Source organism: Doryrhamphus excisus, chromosome 10, assembly GCF_030265055.1.
Source record: "Doryrhamphus excisus isolate RoL2022-K1 chromosome 10, RoL_Dexc_1.0, whole genome shotgun sequence".
Taxonomy (NCBI): Eukaryota; Metazoa; Chordata; class Actinopteri; order Syngnathiformes; family Syngnathidae; genus Doryrhamphus; species Doryrhamphus excisus.
Genome location: NC_080475.1, coordinates 10,780,300 through 10,795,559, shown reverse-complemented (window position 1 = coordinate 10,795,559; position 15,260 = coordinate 10,780,300). Strand labels below are relative to the sequence as shown.

The 15,260-nt window shown below is 40.4% G+C and overlaps 1 protein-coding gene across 3 annotated transcripts; it reads right to left on the bottom strand.

The window, feature by feature from the left end:
• Nucleotides 1–632: 632 nt before the first annotated feature.
• Nucleotides 633–14,947, bottom strand: LOC131137654 (protein SON). 3 transcript variants are annotated; one of them, XM_058085846.1, is made up of 20 exons: nt 14,540–14,947; nt 13,835–14,038; nt 13,596–13,627; nt 12,852–13,003; nt 12,588–12,778; nt 12,319–12,482; nt 11,945–12,203; nt 11,151–11,335; nt 10,874–11,026; nt 10,634–10,806; nt 8,521–8,655; nt 8,326–8,403; nt 8,046–8,243; nt 7,842–7,952; nt 6,299–6,415; nt 5,601–5,748; nt 5,456–5,524; nt 5,204–5,319; nt 1,989–2,090; nt 633–1,539 (listed from the first exon to the last, which is right to left on the bottom strand). In XM_058085846.1, the coding sequence occupies exons 1-20, from the start codon at nt 14,620–14,622 to the stop codon at nt 1,462–1,464; spliced, it is 2,748 nt and encodes a 915-aa protein (XP_057941829.1). In that variant the 5' UTR covers nt 14,623–14,947; the 3' UTR covers nt 633–1,461. The 3 variants fall into 3 exon arrangements, with proteins under 3 accessions (XP_057941829.1, XP_057941828.1, XP_057941827.1); XM_058085845.1 differs by having other exon boundaries at nt 12,319–12,479; nt 13,835–14,041; nt 14,540–14,939; XM_058085844.1 differs by having other exon boundaries at nt 13,835–14,041; nt 14,540–14,929.
• Between the last annotated feature and the right edge of the window lie 313 nt (nt 14,948–15,260).

Below are 15,260 nucleotides of genomic sequence, written 5' to 3'. Positions count from 1 at the left end.
ACACCCTAAATTTTTTGCATTTTATGCCATTTTTGGGTGCTCCTGGGGCCCCTGTTGAGTGTGTGTGAGGTTTCCCTTGTTTTTTTCACCAGAAAAGTGCATTAGAAGCAAGTTGAAAAAACTGAAAAAAACGACATACTAACCCCTTACGTTTTTTTTCAAAAATTGACGCCCTAAATTTTTTGCATTTCATGCCACTTTTGGGTGCTCCTGGGGCCCCTGTTGAGTGTGTGTGAGGTTTCTTGTGTTTTTTTCACCAGAAAAGTGCATTAGCAGCAAGTTGAAAAAACTGAAAAAAAAAACGACATACTAACCCCTTACGTTTTTTTTCAAAAATTGACGCCCTAAATTTTTTGCATTTTATGCCATTTTTGGGTGCTCCTGGGGCCCCTGTTGAGTGTGTGTGAGGTTTCCCCTGTTTTTTTCACCAGAAAAGTGCATTAGAAGCAAGTTGAAAAAAACGAAAAAAACGACATACTAACCCCTTACGTTTTTTTTCAAAAATTGACGCCCTAAATTTTTTGCATTTTATGCCATTTTTGGGTGCTCCTGGGGCCCCTGTTGAGTGTGTGTGAGGTTTTTTGTGTTTTTTTCACCAGAAAAGTGCATTAGAAGCAAGTTGTAAACATACATACATGCTACATACATGTATTACCATACATAATGATAATGCATACATAATACATCCATCCAACCATACATCCATCTAACCCTACATATATAATGACAATACATACATACATGTGTACAAATTTTCTTACATGAAAATAACATTTATTTACAAATATATTTTATCACCATCAACTATTTACAATTTTCACATTTGCAACTGAGTTCATACACAGTCTGTGGGGGTTAAAAGCGGAGTGGGGACCTGGGTGAAATAAATTAAAACAGACTGTTCCTGCGGGGAAGCACGAAATCCAAGAAATACAGCAGGAATGGGTGCAAATTCTGGAAGATCTAGAAAGCTGTGCTGGTTATTGTGTGTAGCTGCTCTATAGGAGTCCACAACTCAATACAAAGGTTCGAAAAATGAGCATAATAGGTCCCCTTTTAAAAGAGAACGCCCCCCCAAAATCACTGATCCAGATTTGTGGATGACACATGGCTAAAAAATAGAAGCTAAGAAATGCTAGCCCTTACCGACCGAGCACATTAACTCAGGGGACCAAACATCAACATTATACGTTCTTAAAGACAAGAAGTGGGCTTTTTTCACTATATATGTGAAATAAATATAATCTTTATTTTAGTACACAGTATATGAAAAACATCTTTAACAGTAGCAATCTGTGTATTGTACTACAACTATACCATTACTGGAAATATTTTACAATTCTCAATTTAAAATACTCCACAAGTAACACAGTATTTCTTCGTATTAGTGTGCGTCCAGAGAAATAAATTAGAAACGATGGGACAGGATATAAAAAGTAGGTCAACGCAACAGTCGTGCGTCTACGTGGAGAACAGGGGCCCAGTGGAAGCGGCGGTGAAGACGGGGCCTGTGTAAAGTCCTGGTCCATCAACAGGAACCTAGTCAACGAAACAAAAACAGTTTTAGATGAAGTCCCATAACATGACTGACATCACGTCACATGTATGTTACTTATAGGCCCTTGTCCGTGTCTTTCCTACGTTAACTTATATTTCACAGAGGCGGGGGCCAGTGGTCGTTTCCCAACCTAAAGGTTGTGGGTTCAAGCCTCTGTCCTGCTGTAATCATGCATTTTTGGTCAAGATACCCAACCCCCAAGTTGGTCCTGATGCTGCGTCATCACTAGGTAAATATGCTAACAGCGTCAAAGCGCTTTGATATGCAAAAGCGCTATACAAGTGAAAGATAATTACGTGTATTTACATGATACATACGCAAAGAATTTACATTTACGTTTTAGTCTGACCGTTTGGAACAAATAAATAAGGTAGACTTCTTAGGCAAAGCAAGAAAAACTAGTACTGGAGTGTCTAATTGGACTCGATACCTCGCCAAGAGCCTGCAGTGCCACAGTCGCCGCCATCGCCTTGGCATGCTTCTTGTTTGGACTGGCCGTCTGAGGCTGGTAGTCCACGCCATTCACTGTCACCTGGTGAGGACACAACACAAGTTACAATGGAATACATCCCATAATTACAAGTTTTTCCTGCTGTTTTTTTCACCAGAAAAGTGCATTAGCAGCAAGTTGAAAAAAACTGAAAAAAACGACATACTAACCCCTTACGTTTTTTTTCAAAAATTGACGGCCTAAATTTTTTGCATTTTATGCCATTTTGGGGTGCTCCTGGGGCCCCTGTTGAGTGTGTGTGAGGTTTTTTGTGTTTTTTTAACCAGAAAAGTGCATTAGCAGCAAGTTGAAAAAACTGAAAAAAACGACATACTAACCCCTTACGTTTTTTTTCAAAAATTGACGCCCTAAAATTTTGGCATTTTATGCCATTTTGGGTGCTCCTGGGGCCCCTGTTGAGTGTGTGTGAGGTTTCCCCTGTTTTTTTTCACCAGAAAAGTGCATTAGAAGCAAGTTGAAAAAACTGAAAAAAACGACATACTAACCCCTTACGTTTTTTTTCAAAAATTGACGCCCTAAAATTTTTTGCATTCTATGCCATTTTTGGGTGCTCCTGGGGCCCCTGTTGAGTGTGTGTGAGGTTTCTTGTGTTTTTTTCACCAGAAAAGTGCATTAGAAGCAAGTTGAAAAAACTGAAAAAAACGACATACTAACCCCTTACGTTTTTTTTCAAAAATTGACGCCCTAAATTTTTTGCATTTTATGCCATTTTTGGGTGCTCCTGGGGCCCCTGTTGAGTGTGTGTGAGGTTTCCCCTGTTTTTTTTCACCAGAAAAGTGCATTAGCAGCAAGTTGAAAAAACTGAAAAAAACGACATACTTACGTTTTTTGTCAAAAATTGACGCCCTAAAATTTTGGCATTTTATGCCATTTTTGGATGCTCCTGGGGCCCCTGTTGAGTGTGTGTGAGGTTTCCCCTGTTTTTTTTCACCAGAAAAGTGCATTAGAAGCAAGTTGAAAAAACTGAAAAAAACGACATACTAACCCCTTACGTTTTTTTTCAAAAATTGACGCCCTAAATTTTTTGCATTTTATGCCATTTTTGGGTGCTCCTGGGGCCCCTGTTGAGTGTGTGTGAGGTTTTTTGTGTTTTTTAACCAGAAAAGTGCATTAGCAGCAAGTTGAAAAAACTGAAAAAAACGACATACTAACCCCTTACGTTTTTTTTCAAAAATTGACGCCCTAAATTTTTTGCATTTTATGCCATTTTTGGGTGCTCCTGGGGCCCCTGTTGAGTGTGTGTGAGGTTTTTTGTGTTTTTTTAACCAGAAAAGTGCATTAGCAGCAAGTTGAAAAAACTGAAAAAAAACGACATACTAACCCCTTACGTTTTTTTCAAAAATTGACGGCCTAAATTTTTGGCATTTTATGCCATTTTGGGGTGCTCCTGGGGCCCCTGTTGAGTGTGTGTGAGGTTTCCCCTGTTTTTTCACCAGAAAAGTGCATTAGCAGCAAGTTGAAAAAACTGAAAAAAACGACATACTAACCCCTTACGTTTTTATACATCCCATAATTACAAGTTTTTCCTGCACTAAAAGCTTTTAATTTTCTAAAAAAAATGCTCTTTATGTTGAGTATGAGTTCCAAAAATGTGTAAAAATGGTCAACACTATAGACCAGTGTAGACCATTTCCTCCTGACACAGGAACGTAACACGACGCTGGCATGGATAAACCAATCAGAGAGCTACACGTAATACGCACAGCATGTATCTTCACCAACAACACCGCTAATATCCGTCCTGTGAAAAGCTAAGTTAAGTGAAGTGAATTAAGAGCTTGCTAGCATTCTAGGAGGGTAAACAAAAGACAGGGAGTTCAAGGAGATGTTGCCCCCGGCGACCACAAACTACCTAACAACAAGAGACTCTGACAATGATGAAAGGGAACCCGGCATGTTTGATAGCAAAATTGCCACTATGACTGTGCCAGTAGGACTACCTAACAAGAACAGACTCCAACAATGGTTGGAGGGAACCCGGCATGTTTGAGGGCAGTATTGACGCATTGACGGTGGCGCTACTGGTAGGAATACCTAAGAACAACTGACTCCGACAATGATGAGAGGGAACCCGGTATGTTTGATAGCGAAATTGACGCAGAAAATACAGTAAAATTGTGTTTTTATTACTACTACTACTACTACTACTACTACTGATGACGGTGGTGCTACCGGTAGGACTACCTAACGACGACAGACTCCGACAATTGTTGGAGGGAACCCGGTATGTTTGAGGGCGAAATTGCTGCGATGACGGTGGCGCTACCAGTAGAACTACCTAAGGACAACTGACTCCGACAATGATGAGAGGGAACCCGGTATGTTTGATAGCGAAATTGCCGCGATGACGGTGGCGCTACCGGTCGGACTAACTAACGACAACAGACTCCGACAATGGTTGGAGGGAACCCGGCATGTTTGATGCCGAAATTGCCGTCATGACGGTGGTGCTACCGGTAGGACTACCCAAGAACAACAGACTCCGACAATGATGAAGGGGAACCCGGTATGTTTGAGGGCGAAATTGATGCGATGACGGTGGTGCTACCAGTAGAACTACCTAAGGACAACTCACTCCGACAATGATGAGAGGGAACCCGGCATGTTTGATGGTGAAATTGCCATGATGACGGTGACACTGCCAGTAGGACTATCTAATGACAACAGACTCCGACAATGGTTGGAGGGAACCCGGCATGTTTGATGATGGCAAAATTGACGCAGAAAATACAGTAAAATTGTGTTTTGACTACTACTCCTACTACTACTACTACTACTAAGAACACGGTTGGGGGGGGAGCACTGCAAAAAAAAATTTTTACCCAAGTAGAACAACATTTTTCCAGACTTTGGAACACACATAAGGCGCACAGCATTAAAAAGACAGTAAAGACTTTTAAATGCGGAAAATACGGTACATACATGCAATGAAAATACTTCTAATACTTCTAATACTGTAGAAAGCAGCAGTTCAATATCCTGCTGTAAATGATGATGATGATGATGCCAGTATGATGCCAGTATGACGAGTGGATCAGACATTTTGATGACCTTGCTGGGTGTGGTGGAGATCGCTTTTATAGTGGTTGCACCCATGTCTCCACAAAAGTAGGTGAGATCCGATCAAAGCATACCTTGAAGAGGAAATTCTTGCGATGGTCCGGTCCGCTGTGATGAACCATGACAAAGTCTGGTTGCATCATCCTTTTCTTGGTGCACAGCTCGATGAGAGCCGACACCGGGTGCTTGCCTGGATGAGAAGAAATAAAGGAGGTGGTCCAGTCCAGATCTCCAAATACTAGTATACTTATTTATACACACAGTTATACACACACAGTTCACTTCAATTCAGTCATCTTATTAGCAATAATACTTTTATCATTTACCCATGAGGTCCTTGGTTACCACCAGTCCCCCCGTTGGTTTTTGTGGCTTCTCCCCTTCAGCAACCAGACCTAGATCAAACAAGATCAGTATTTTATCACGGTTCATTTCAAGTCCGTGAAACCAAGTACTGCGGGGCCTCCGAACCTTTGCGGTCCACCTTAAAGTCGATGATGATGGGCTCCACGGTGCCTTCACGGTTCCTCCCCAGGCCTTCCCCTGTCCTCCAGCCCATCTTTCTCATTAGAAACTCGCCTACGCCGCCTGACACTGGTGCAGCCTTGAGGAACTGGTCCTAGAACAGAAACTTTATTCTCTCATTCTGTTTGCCTTGTAATAAATGAGTACATGGTTTTATATTGAGGCTGCCTTTCCTACATACAGTATTAAGAGGGCCCCTTAGGCCCCAAAACCAAAATTGCTAAGCCCGCCCACAGGCCACAGCAAGTCACCCAGGTAAGAGAGTTGTGGATTCCGTGATTTCCAGTCATCCCTGATCCCAGTACAGCGCTTTTCCACCGCTTTGACACCTACTGATGATGCAGCATCAGGACCAACTGGGGGTTCAGTATCTTGCCCAAGGATATTTCAACATGATCAAGGGAGGATGGAGGATCAAACCCGCAACCTTGCCGATTGGGAAACGACCGCTCTACCACCCCAAATACAGTTTTTAATAAGTATATAGTATATTCAAACACAAAACTACTAAATGTATTATTGAGAGAAGCCGCAGAATTCTTACTGCGAGGTAACGTCATTAACTACAAATTACTACAATTAGCATTTGCTAATAAGAAGATGGGTTCTATATATAGAACAGTACTGGACTGCGTGGTCATTACCTTCTTCAGCCAAGCCTGTGGTCCGCTATTGGACAGCTCCTCCGTAGAAAGGACCTGGGCTCCGGTGGAGCCCGTGAATAGACCAGGAACTGTGTTGGACTGGGCCCACAAATCCACCTACGAAAGGAAAACTTAGGATGACTTAAGATAAGACAATGCAAGGTGTATCTATCGTTTGGGCATCGTCAATACAATTCATTCACATTGCAGATGCAAATTAACTACCTGACTCAAAGGTTACGTAAGAACCAAGTAAAAGACAAGCCAATATTAGTTTAAGAAAAAAAACTTCATCCCATAATGTATTTCGTCCCAGTAAAATATTCTATTGGATATGCCAGGGCACTGCAATGCTGCCACTGTCCACCAGAGAGCGCCAAAGGACTCCAGCGGAAGACTACTGTTATCGTGTATGCTGATATAAAGTCTTGTGTGTGTTTGTTTTTATCGCTCCTTCTCTGTTGTATATCATAAAAATACTTGGTAATAAAAGCTGAAATGTTGCTCTCTGGCCTTATTGATGCCAAACACAAATATGTGTAATCAAGTCTATAGTAAAAACAGAAAAAATGGTAGAAATCTGCCTATGGATCTTTTTATCTAAACTACTAGCAAAAGTGACTGGAAACAATAGTGTGCTATTGTATCTTTGATGATGAATAAAAATAAAAATAAAAATAAAAATAAAAATAAAAATAAAAATAAAAATAAAAATAAAAATAAAAATAAAAATAAAAATAAAAATAAAAATAAAAATAAAAATAAAAATAAAAATAAAAATAAAAATAAAAATAAAAATAAAAATAAAAATAAAAATAAAAATAAAAATAAAAATAAAAATAAAAATAAAAATAAAAATAAAAATAAAAATAAAAATAAAAATAAAAATAAAAATAAAAATAAAAATAAAAATAAAAATAAAAATAAAAATAAAAATAAAAATAAAAATAAAAATAAAAATAAAAATAAAAATAAAAATAAAAATAAAAATAAAAATAAAAATAACCCTCATGAGGAAAAGTGGTAGAAAATGAATGAATTAATAATAATAATAATAACCCTCATGAGGAAAAGCGGTAGAAAATGAATGAATGAATAATAATAATAATAATAATAACCCTCATGAGGAAAAGTGGTAGAAAATGAATAATAATAATAATAATAATGATAATAATAACCCTCGTGAGGAAAAGCGGTAGAAAATGAATGAATGAATAATAATAATAATAACCCTCATGAAGAAAAGCGGTAGAAAATGAATGAATGAATGAATAATAATAATAATAACCCTTGTGAGGAAAAGTGGTAGAAAATGAATGAATGACTATTAATAATAATAATAACCCTCGTGAGGAAAAGTGGTAGAAAATGAATGAATGAATTAATAATAATAATAATAATAACCCTCGTGAGGAAAAGCGGTAGAAAATGAATGAATAATAATCATCATCATCATAATCATAATAATCATAACATTAGCAATAGCAATAACAACAACAACAATAATAATAATAATAATAATAAAATAATATTAAACATCTACCTGCTCTTGGGCCCGGCTAAGCATGCAGATGGCGCTGACATCATGGGGGTTCTCGGCCAAGCGCCTCTGAGCTTTGATCCTCTCACTCACAGCCTGAGAAATGTCCACAGGCTACAAAGATGAAAAGTGTTTAGGAAACATGTCACTCATTCTAAATTTATTAATATAAAAATTAAAAAAAAAACCTTCTCAGGGCAATCGAACCTGAGGTGGTGGGTCAGGAAAAACGCTGTCGCCATCTACTGTCAAGGACTCAGCAGGTCCCAGCAACGCGGCGGCTTTCAGAGTTTCACTGGTTCCTGATAGCGAGCTCGGTGCAACCATGAGACCGGCGGTCTGCGCCTCCTCGTACGTTTTGTCCACTGGGACCCAATCTCCGTAGGCGTTTAGTGTCCTGCTCTCCTGGAAAGCACACACTGTATCAAAACACTCAAATCACAACACAATAACAAAAAAAAAAACACTGTGAATCTTTCACTGAGACCTTTTTACGGTGTTGAGATCCTGAAGACACGGGGAACTCTTTAGCCATGCCTGTGGCTGCTGGTCGTACAGTTGTACTCTGGTTCAACAACAGGAAGATTGTACGTTCAAATGGCGTTCACTGTACAATGTACTGGATTACATTAAGACAGTAAATTGCCCAAAATACATGGATGTATATGAAGGAATATGTTACATTAATATTGAAGCTGATGGCTTTATGTTCACGTAGAAGCAATCCCCCACATGGTTTCTCATCATCCTCCTCCAATGACACGTGTGGTATTGCTACCGGCAGCTCGCCTTTGCTGTCCACGATCATCTTGCACTTCTACAATCACAAATACGACGTACAGATGACAATTTTCAAAAATTCTCCACAGTGTAAAGCAATACAGTTGTAGAATAAACATGAAATAATATTTAATGATGCTGTCCTAGCTTAGAAAACAATATCTGGCAACATCACCAACGGTGATGACGGTGGCAATACCGGTAGGACTACCTAATGACAAACAGACTCCGACAATGATGAGAGGGAACCCGGAATGTTTGATAGCGAAATTGACAAAGAAAATACAGTGAAATTGTGTTTTGACTACTACTATTATTACTACTACTACTACTGATGACGGTGGCGCCACCGGTAGGACTACCCAACGGCAACAGACTCTGACAATGGTTGGAGGGAACCCGTCATGTTTGATGGTGAAATTGCCGCGATGACGGTGGCGCTACCGGTAGAACTACCTAACGACAACAGACTCCGACAATGATGAGAGGGAACCCGGTATGTTTGAGGGCGAAAATTCCGCTATGACGGTGACACTGCCGGTAGGACTACCTAACGACAACAGACTCTGACAATGATGAGAGGGAACCCGGAATGTTTGATAGCAAAATTGACACAGAAAATACAGTGAAATTGTGTTTTGACTACTACTACTACTACTACTGATGATGGTGGTGCTACCAGTAGGACTACCTAACAACGACAGACTCCGACAATGATGAGAGGGAACCCGGTATGTTTGAGGGCGAAATTACTGCTATGATGGTGACGCTACCGGTAGAAGTATCTAACGACGACAGACTCCGACAATGGTTGGAGGGAACCCAACATATTTGATGGCAAAATTGCCGCGAAGACGGTGACGCTGCCGGTAGGACTAACTAACAACAACAGACTCCGACAATGGTTGGAGGGAACCCGACATGTTTAATGGCAAAATTGCCGCGATGACGGTCGTGCTACCGGTAGGACTACCTAACAATGACAGACTCCGACAATGATGAGAGGGAACCCGGTATGTTTGATAGCGAAATTGCCGCGATGATGGTGCCAGTAGGACTACCTAACAACAACAGACTCCGACAATGATGAGAGGGAACCCAGTATGTTTGATGGCAAAATTACCGCTATGACAGTGGCACTACCGGTAGGACTATCAACGACAACTGACTCCGACAATGGTTGGAGGGAACCCGGCATGTTTGATGGCGAAATTGTCGCGATGACGGTGGCGCTACCAGTAGAACTATCTAATGATAACAGACTCCGACAATGATGAGAGGGAACCCGGTATGTTTGAGGGCGAAATTCCCGCTATGACGGTGACGCTGCCGGTAGGACTAACTAACAACAACAGACTCCGACAATGGTTGGAGGGAACCCGACATGTTTAATGGCAAAATTGCCGCGATGATGGTCGTGCTACCGGTAGGACTACCTAACAATGACAGACTCCGACAATGATGAGAGGGAACCCGGTATGTTTGATAGCGAAATTGCCGCGATGATGGTGCCAGTAGGACTACCTAACAACAGGTAGGACTCCGACAATGATGAGAAGGAACCCGATATGTTTGAGGCCGAAATTCCTGCAATGACGGTGACGCTACCGGTAGGACTACCTAACGACAACAGACTCCGACAATGATGTAAGGGAACCCGGAATGTTTGAGGGCGAAATTGCCGCTATGACGGTGGTGCTACCGTTAGGACTATCTAACGATAACAGACTCCGACAATGATAAGAGGGAACCCGGTATGTTTGATGGCAAAATTGACGCAGAAAATACAGTAAAATTGTGTTTTGACTACTACTACTACTACTCAGAAAACGGTTGGGGGGGGGGGGGGGGGGGGGTCGCTGCAAAAATAGTTTTACCCAAGTAGAACAACAACATTTTTACAGACTTTGGAACACACATAAGGAGCACAGCATTAAAAAGGACAGTAAAGACTATTAAGTGCGCCTTATAGAATACAATACATATAGAAATACAACGCTGCAAGACGGCCTTACATCAGTGAACTCCTTAATGCTGATGCTATTCGCCTGCTTCACTACTTTCTTTTTCACTTCCTCAAAAGCAGCGTTCATGGGCTGAGCGAGGTTCGCACCAGCAGCTTTGTTGGAAATGGTGGGCAGCAGCGAGGACAGGGTGCCAATGTTGGACAAGGCGGCCGTCATAGTGGCTGTAAAGTAAATAATGTATAGAGTTAAATGTTGCGTGAGCACGTTTGATGCCATTAATATTCATACCTGCTGTCATACTGGCCATAGCGGCGTTCATGGCCATGTTTGGCAATGCCAACGGTAGAATTGAGGTCCTCAGGCTGGCGGGGATGGACATACCTGCTTTGGCACACATGGCGGCCGCATTGGCCTTGGCAATTTCCAATAGCTGTTCTTTTCCTGAGGGGACAAAAAAGGTACATTCCCACCAAGTAGTACTTTAGTACCTTTATTCATTATCTACCACAGCGATATAGTGAATAAGGCCGGATTTGGTAACAAAATGGTAAAAATAATATCCGACCTAGTTCACTGATTCGTTGAGGGCTGCTGGCATGTGTGCGTCGTTGCCGCGTCGGGGATCTTTTTTTGCGTAAAATAAGCACAGGCGAGTGGCTTGGCTCTCGTTTCCAGCGGTCCCTCTGGCTGTAAGTGGCCTGCCATCCCCGCGATGCAGAACGTGACCTCCGGGACTTCCGGACTCTGGACCTGAATAGACCACATGAATAAAAAGAAAAACTGATACTGTACTTGTGGTGTAATTGTGTTAGTTAGCAAAAAACTATAAAGTCAATCACTGATAATGTCAAAGCTGATTTGCGGTTATGGTTTCATTAGCAAGCTAATAGGTTGCTAAAAAAGGATGTTTTGTGATACAAATACATGAAGTACACAGCTGGTCTCATATCGTGTATTAATAACATTGTAAGGTAAAATGTAAGGTAAATGTACATGAACTGAGGTTAGCTTTTGCAGTAAATTTTATAAAAACATGCTAACAGAGTCGTACACAAACTGCAAATCAACCTCCTCCACCCAACCCTGTCTTCTGCATCTGTCCCCCTCACACCAACTCCCCTCATGTCCTCCTTCACTACATCCATAAACCTCCTTTTTCGCCTCCTACCAAAATATTCACTATCTCTCCTCTGGACATCCCAACCATCTCAGTCTGGCCTCTCTGACTTTTTCTCTAACATGTAATGTCCCTCTGATGTACTCTTTCCTGATCCTATCCATCCTGGTCACTCCCAATGTCTTTTCCTCAGTAGCAAACTAAAAGACAGCAACATTAAGAAATAATCCAGCACACTCTACCTTGACCGGGATCTTTTCCTCCTTGAGGAGCTCCTGGATCTGGACCTCGTCCTGTGGGTTCTATGAGGTGACCTGGATCTTTGCTGCCTCGTCGACAATTTCCTTTCTTTACTCCTCGGCTGAGTCTTGGAGGAGCTATGCCTCGTCTTTGCAGGGGATTTTCTCATGTGTTCTGATGCTTTTAGTTGTGGGACGATGGACTCATGGATATGTTTCGAGTCAACACATGGGCTCGGCAGGGACCAGGATGCAGGATCATCTGCAATTGTAGCATTAAATCACAATAAAACATCTACAAGAAGTAGCTTCAGAGGGTAACGCTACTATGACAACCAAGAAAAAGTTATTTACGTATAGTGGACAAAACAACGTACCATTCCGATTTGTCGTCGCTGCTGACTTGAGACTCTGGTCTGGCTTCTGTAGTTCTACTGTGGCTCCTCCTGTCGGACTTTGAGACAGAAGCTGGATACCTTTTGAGATATTTTGTTTGGACTCTGTGGACCGGTCCAAATCCCGTTTGTTTTCTAAGGATCTACTGAATTCCCACACAAACAAGAGAATAAGCAAGAAAGGATGGATAAGATTATTTAAATTGATTTGTATATACTGCATATATCGAAACTGTATTATTTTATAGAACCTGTGTCTTGCTCTAGACCTGGACCGGGTGCTGTGATTACGTGAAGTGGATCTCGAACGAGATCTGGATTCTCGCTTGCCGAGTCGTGAGGTCCACTTCTCTCCACTGGAATGTGAACAGTTGGAATGTGAACGTGAGTAGCTCCTCCTACTCCTCCTTCTCTCCTTCGCTTTTAAGTTGCTGGAACCATCCTGGAGAGATACAACACAGACAGGAGATCAGGAATTTGAGCATGAAGTATATTGTATAAGATGTTCTTCTTACGTCTTTTGGGATGATATCAGGTAGCTCCTCTCGTTGCCTTCTCATCTCTCTTTGCTTTCGGTCAAATTCTCGTCTCTCATCTTTGTGCCTCTTCTTCTTCTTCTTCCTTTTTCCTGTTTTGTGCTTCTGACTTCTGGAGCTGCTATCGTCGCCTCGAAAAACATGACAACAGCTTGTTAAAAGAGAATTGAACTCATTCACAATCCTTTTGTGAGACATGAACAAACATCTTTCTCTTTTTTGTGCCTTCTAAATAAATAAAAACGGCTAAAAGAGACAGCTAATGGCTGCACGTGATGGGATACACCTATGCCACCAACAAAGACCGCTATTAAAACACCTACAATAAATTTGTATGCTTTAATATAATATAATATACAAGTTGTTAAAATGTAGTAACAGGTACATTCATGGTAACATTTTATACTTTCAGTATTTTTGCTTCCTAAGCTTCTTTCTTGTGTGTCATTGTTTAACATGAAAATATAACATTCCAACAACATTTATAGGTCAGAAAAATGGAAAAAAGCATAACAGGACCGCTTTAATATGCACATGACATTATGTGTAAATTGTTACATGCATTCTTAGATAAATCTTTATCTGTTTGTATATCTTTACAACGCACAAAAACAGAAATACATACATGTCTCACAAGAATTGTGGCTGATGGACAAAATTCCAAAAAGTACATTTTTCTTTGTAGGTTCTTCCATATTTCATATTAAGACGGAAAACACTTACTTTGCTGCTCATTCACTGTTGAGGCTCCTTTTCTGTGATAAATGAATGAAAACAGCGTTACAATTAGATTAGCATTAGATCGGTTTGTGTTCGAGTTCTACCTACTATTTCAGTAATTTAAAGTCACTGGACAATTTGAAACAGAACCTCCTGAGTCAGCACAACAAACGTACCATCACATATTAATCATTAAGGGGTTATTTTGAGCAACTTTACAATAATCGGTTAGTCAGTTTTACCTGCATGGAGATTTTGTTTGCGTGTCCAATTCTTCCCCGGATTCCGAATGGCTCTCTTTTTCCTCCTTCTCTCGTTTCTTTTTCTTCTTCTTACTTTTATGCTTTTTGTGCTTCTTATGTTTCTTATGTGAGCTCCTGCCATCGCTTTTTCTGTCTCCGTTGTCTCCAGAAGCCGCGTCACTGCATGAATCGGCATTTGCAGCACTGCTATAAAAGTGAATGTATAGATAAATATCATGGGATTCAATAGACACATTAAACACATCTGAATAATCACTGATAATTTGGCTTTATTTTGATTGACGTTGTCAGAGTAGTGTTAATTTCACTGCATTTTATGCATCGTACTCATTCATGTATAGTATAGTATAGCTTAGCCATAGTAGCAATAAAAACATCACGCTGTATGACATTGTAAACCACAAACCAGTTATTCATGACCATGCAAATGCAGAATTAAAACCATCATCAGCGTCATGTACACCACAGAAAGTTTCATGCTCTACGATCCCTCATTCTGCCATGCAACAATGCCGTTAGCTATATATCAGCCACTGCTTACCGACAAGCAATTCCCATGTTATTACGAATGGGTGCGATAAACTAACGTAAATATCGCTTAACGACCAATTTTAACATTGTATTGAAACACATCACATTCAGTCCGGTAGCTAGCATGCATGCAAAAATAAAACCGGGACATACGTTGTGTCGACATTCTGGTCTTCGATTTCTCTGATTTTATTTAAAATAAAATCTTGAAAGATTTGCTCTATGTTGGCTGCCATTTTTAAAGTGTGCAGCCAAGTGTCCGGGTAGGAACAGTTGTTGGGGAGTTAACGTTCCGCGTTATGCATTTATTTTCTATTCAGCTTATCCTCACGAGGGTCGTTGATCTTTTTTTGTTTGTTTTGAGCCTGATATCCATTCCTAGCGGTTTTGTATAATAATCAGTAATCATTTTACAAATTGTAAAAAAAAAAAACAATAATATTGCAGCTGGAGCCGGTGTAATGACGAGATGTGTGCCGGCTTAAATGCGCCTCTTCGCGCATGCGTATGGCAAGAATGCTGTTTTCAGCGTTCAAACCAAGGAGATTGTACAATGTGAGAGAGGACTCATTATTAACTTTCGTATTATTCCCTGGGCGGGTTTGGCCGCCATTTTAAAGTGCTGAATCCAGAAAAATTGCATTGAAAACATGCCCAGTAATATGTTTACTAAAATAAACGTTGCATTGTGTAAATACTTCCAGGAAAATATCCATACAATATAAGTACTTTTCAATCAAATTTCTCTTGTTCCTTATGGTCATGAAAAAATATCAAAATTCAACTTGAAATGGTAATGATGTGTGCTCCTAATATATACACTGAATAATGTATAATAATAATGTTGCTTGTTATTAATGATGAGCGAACACAC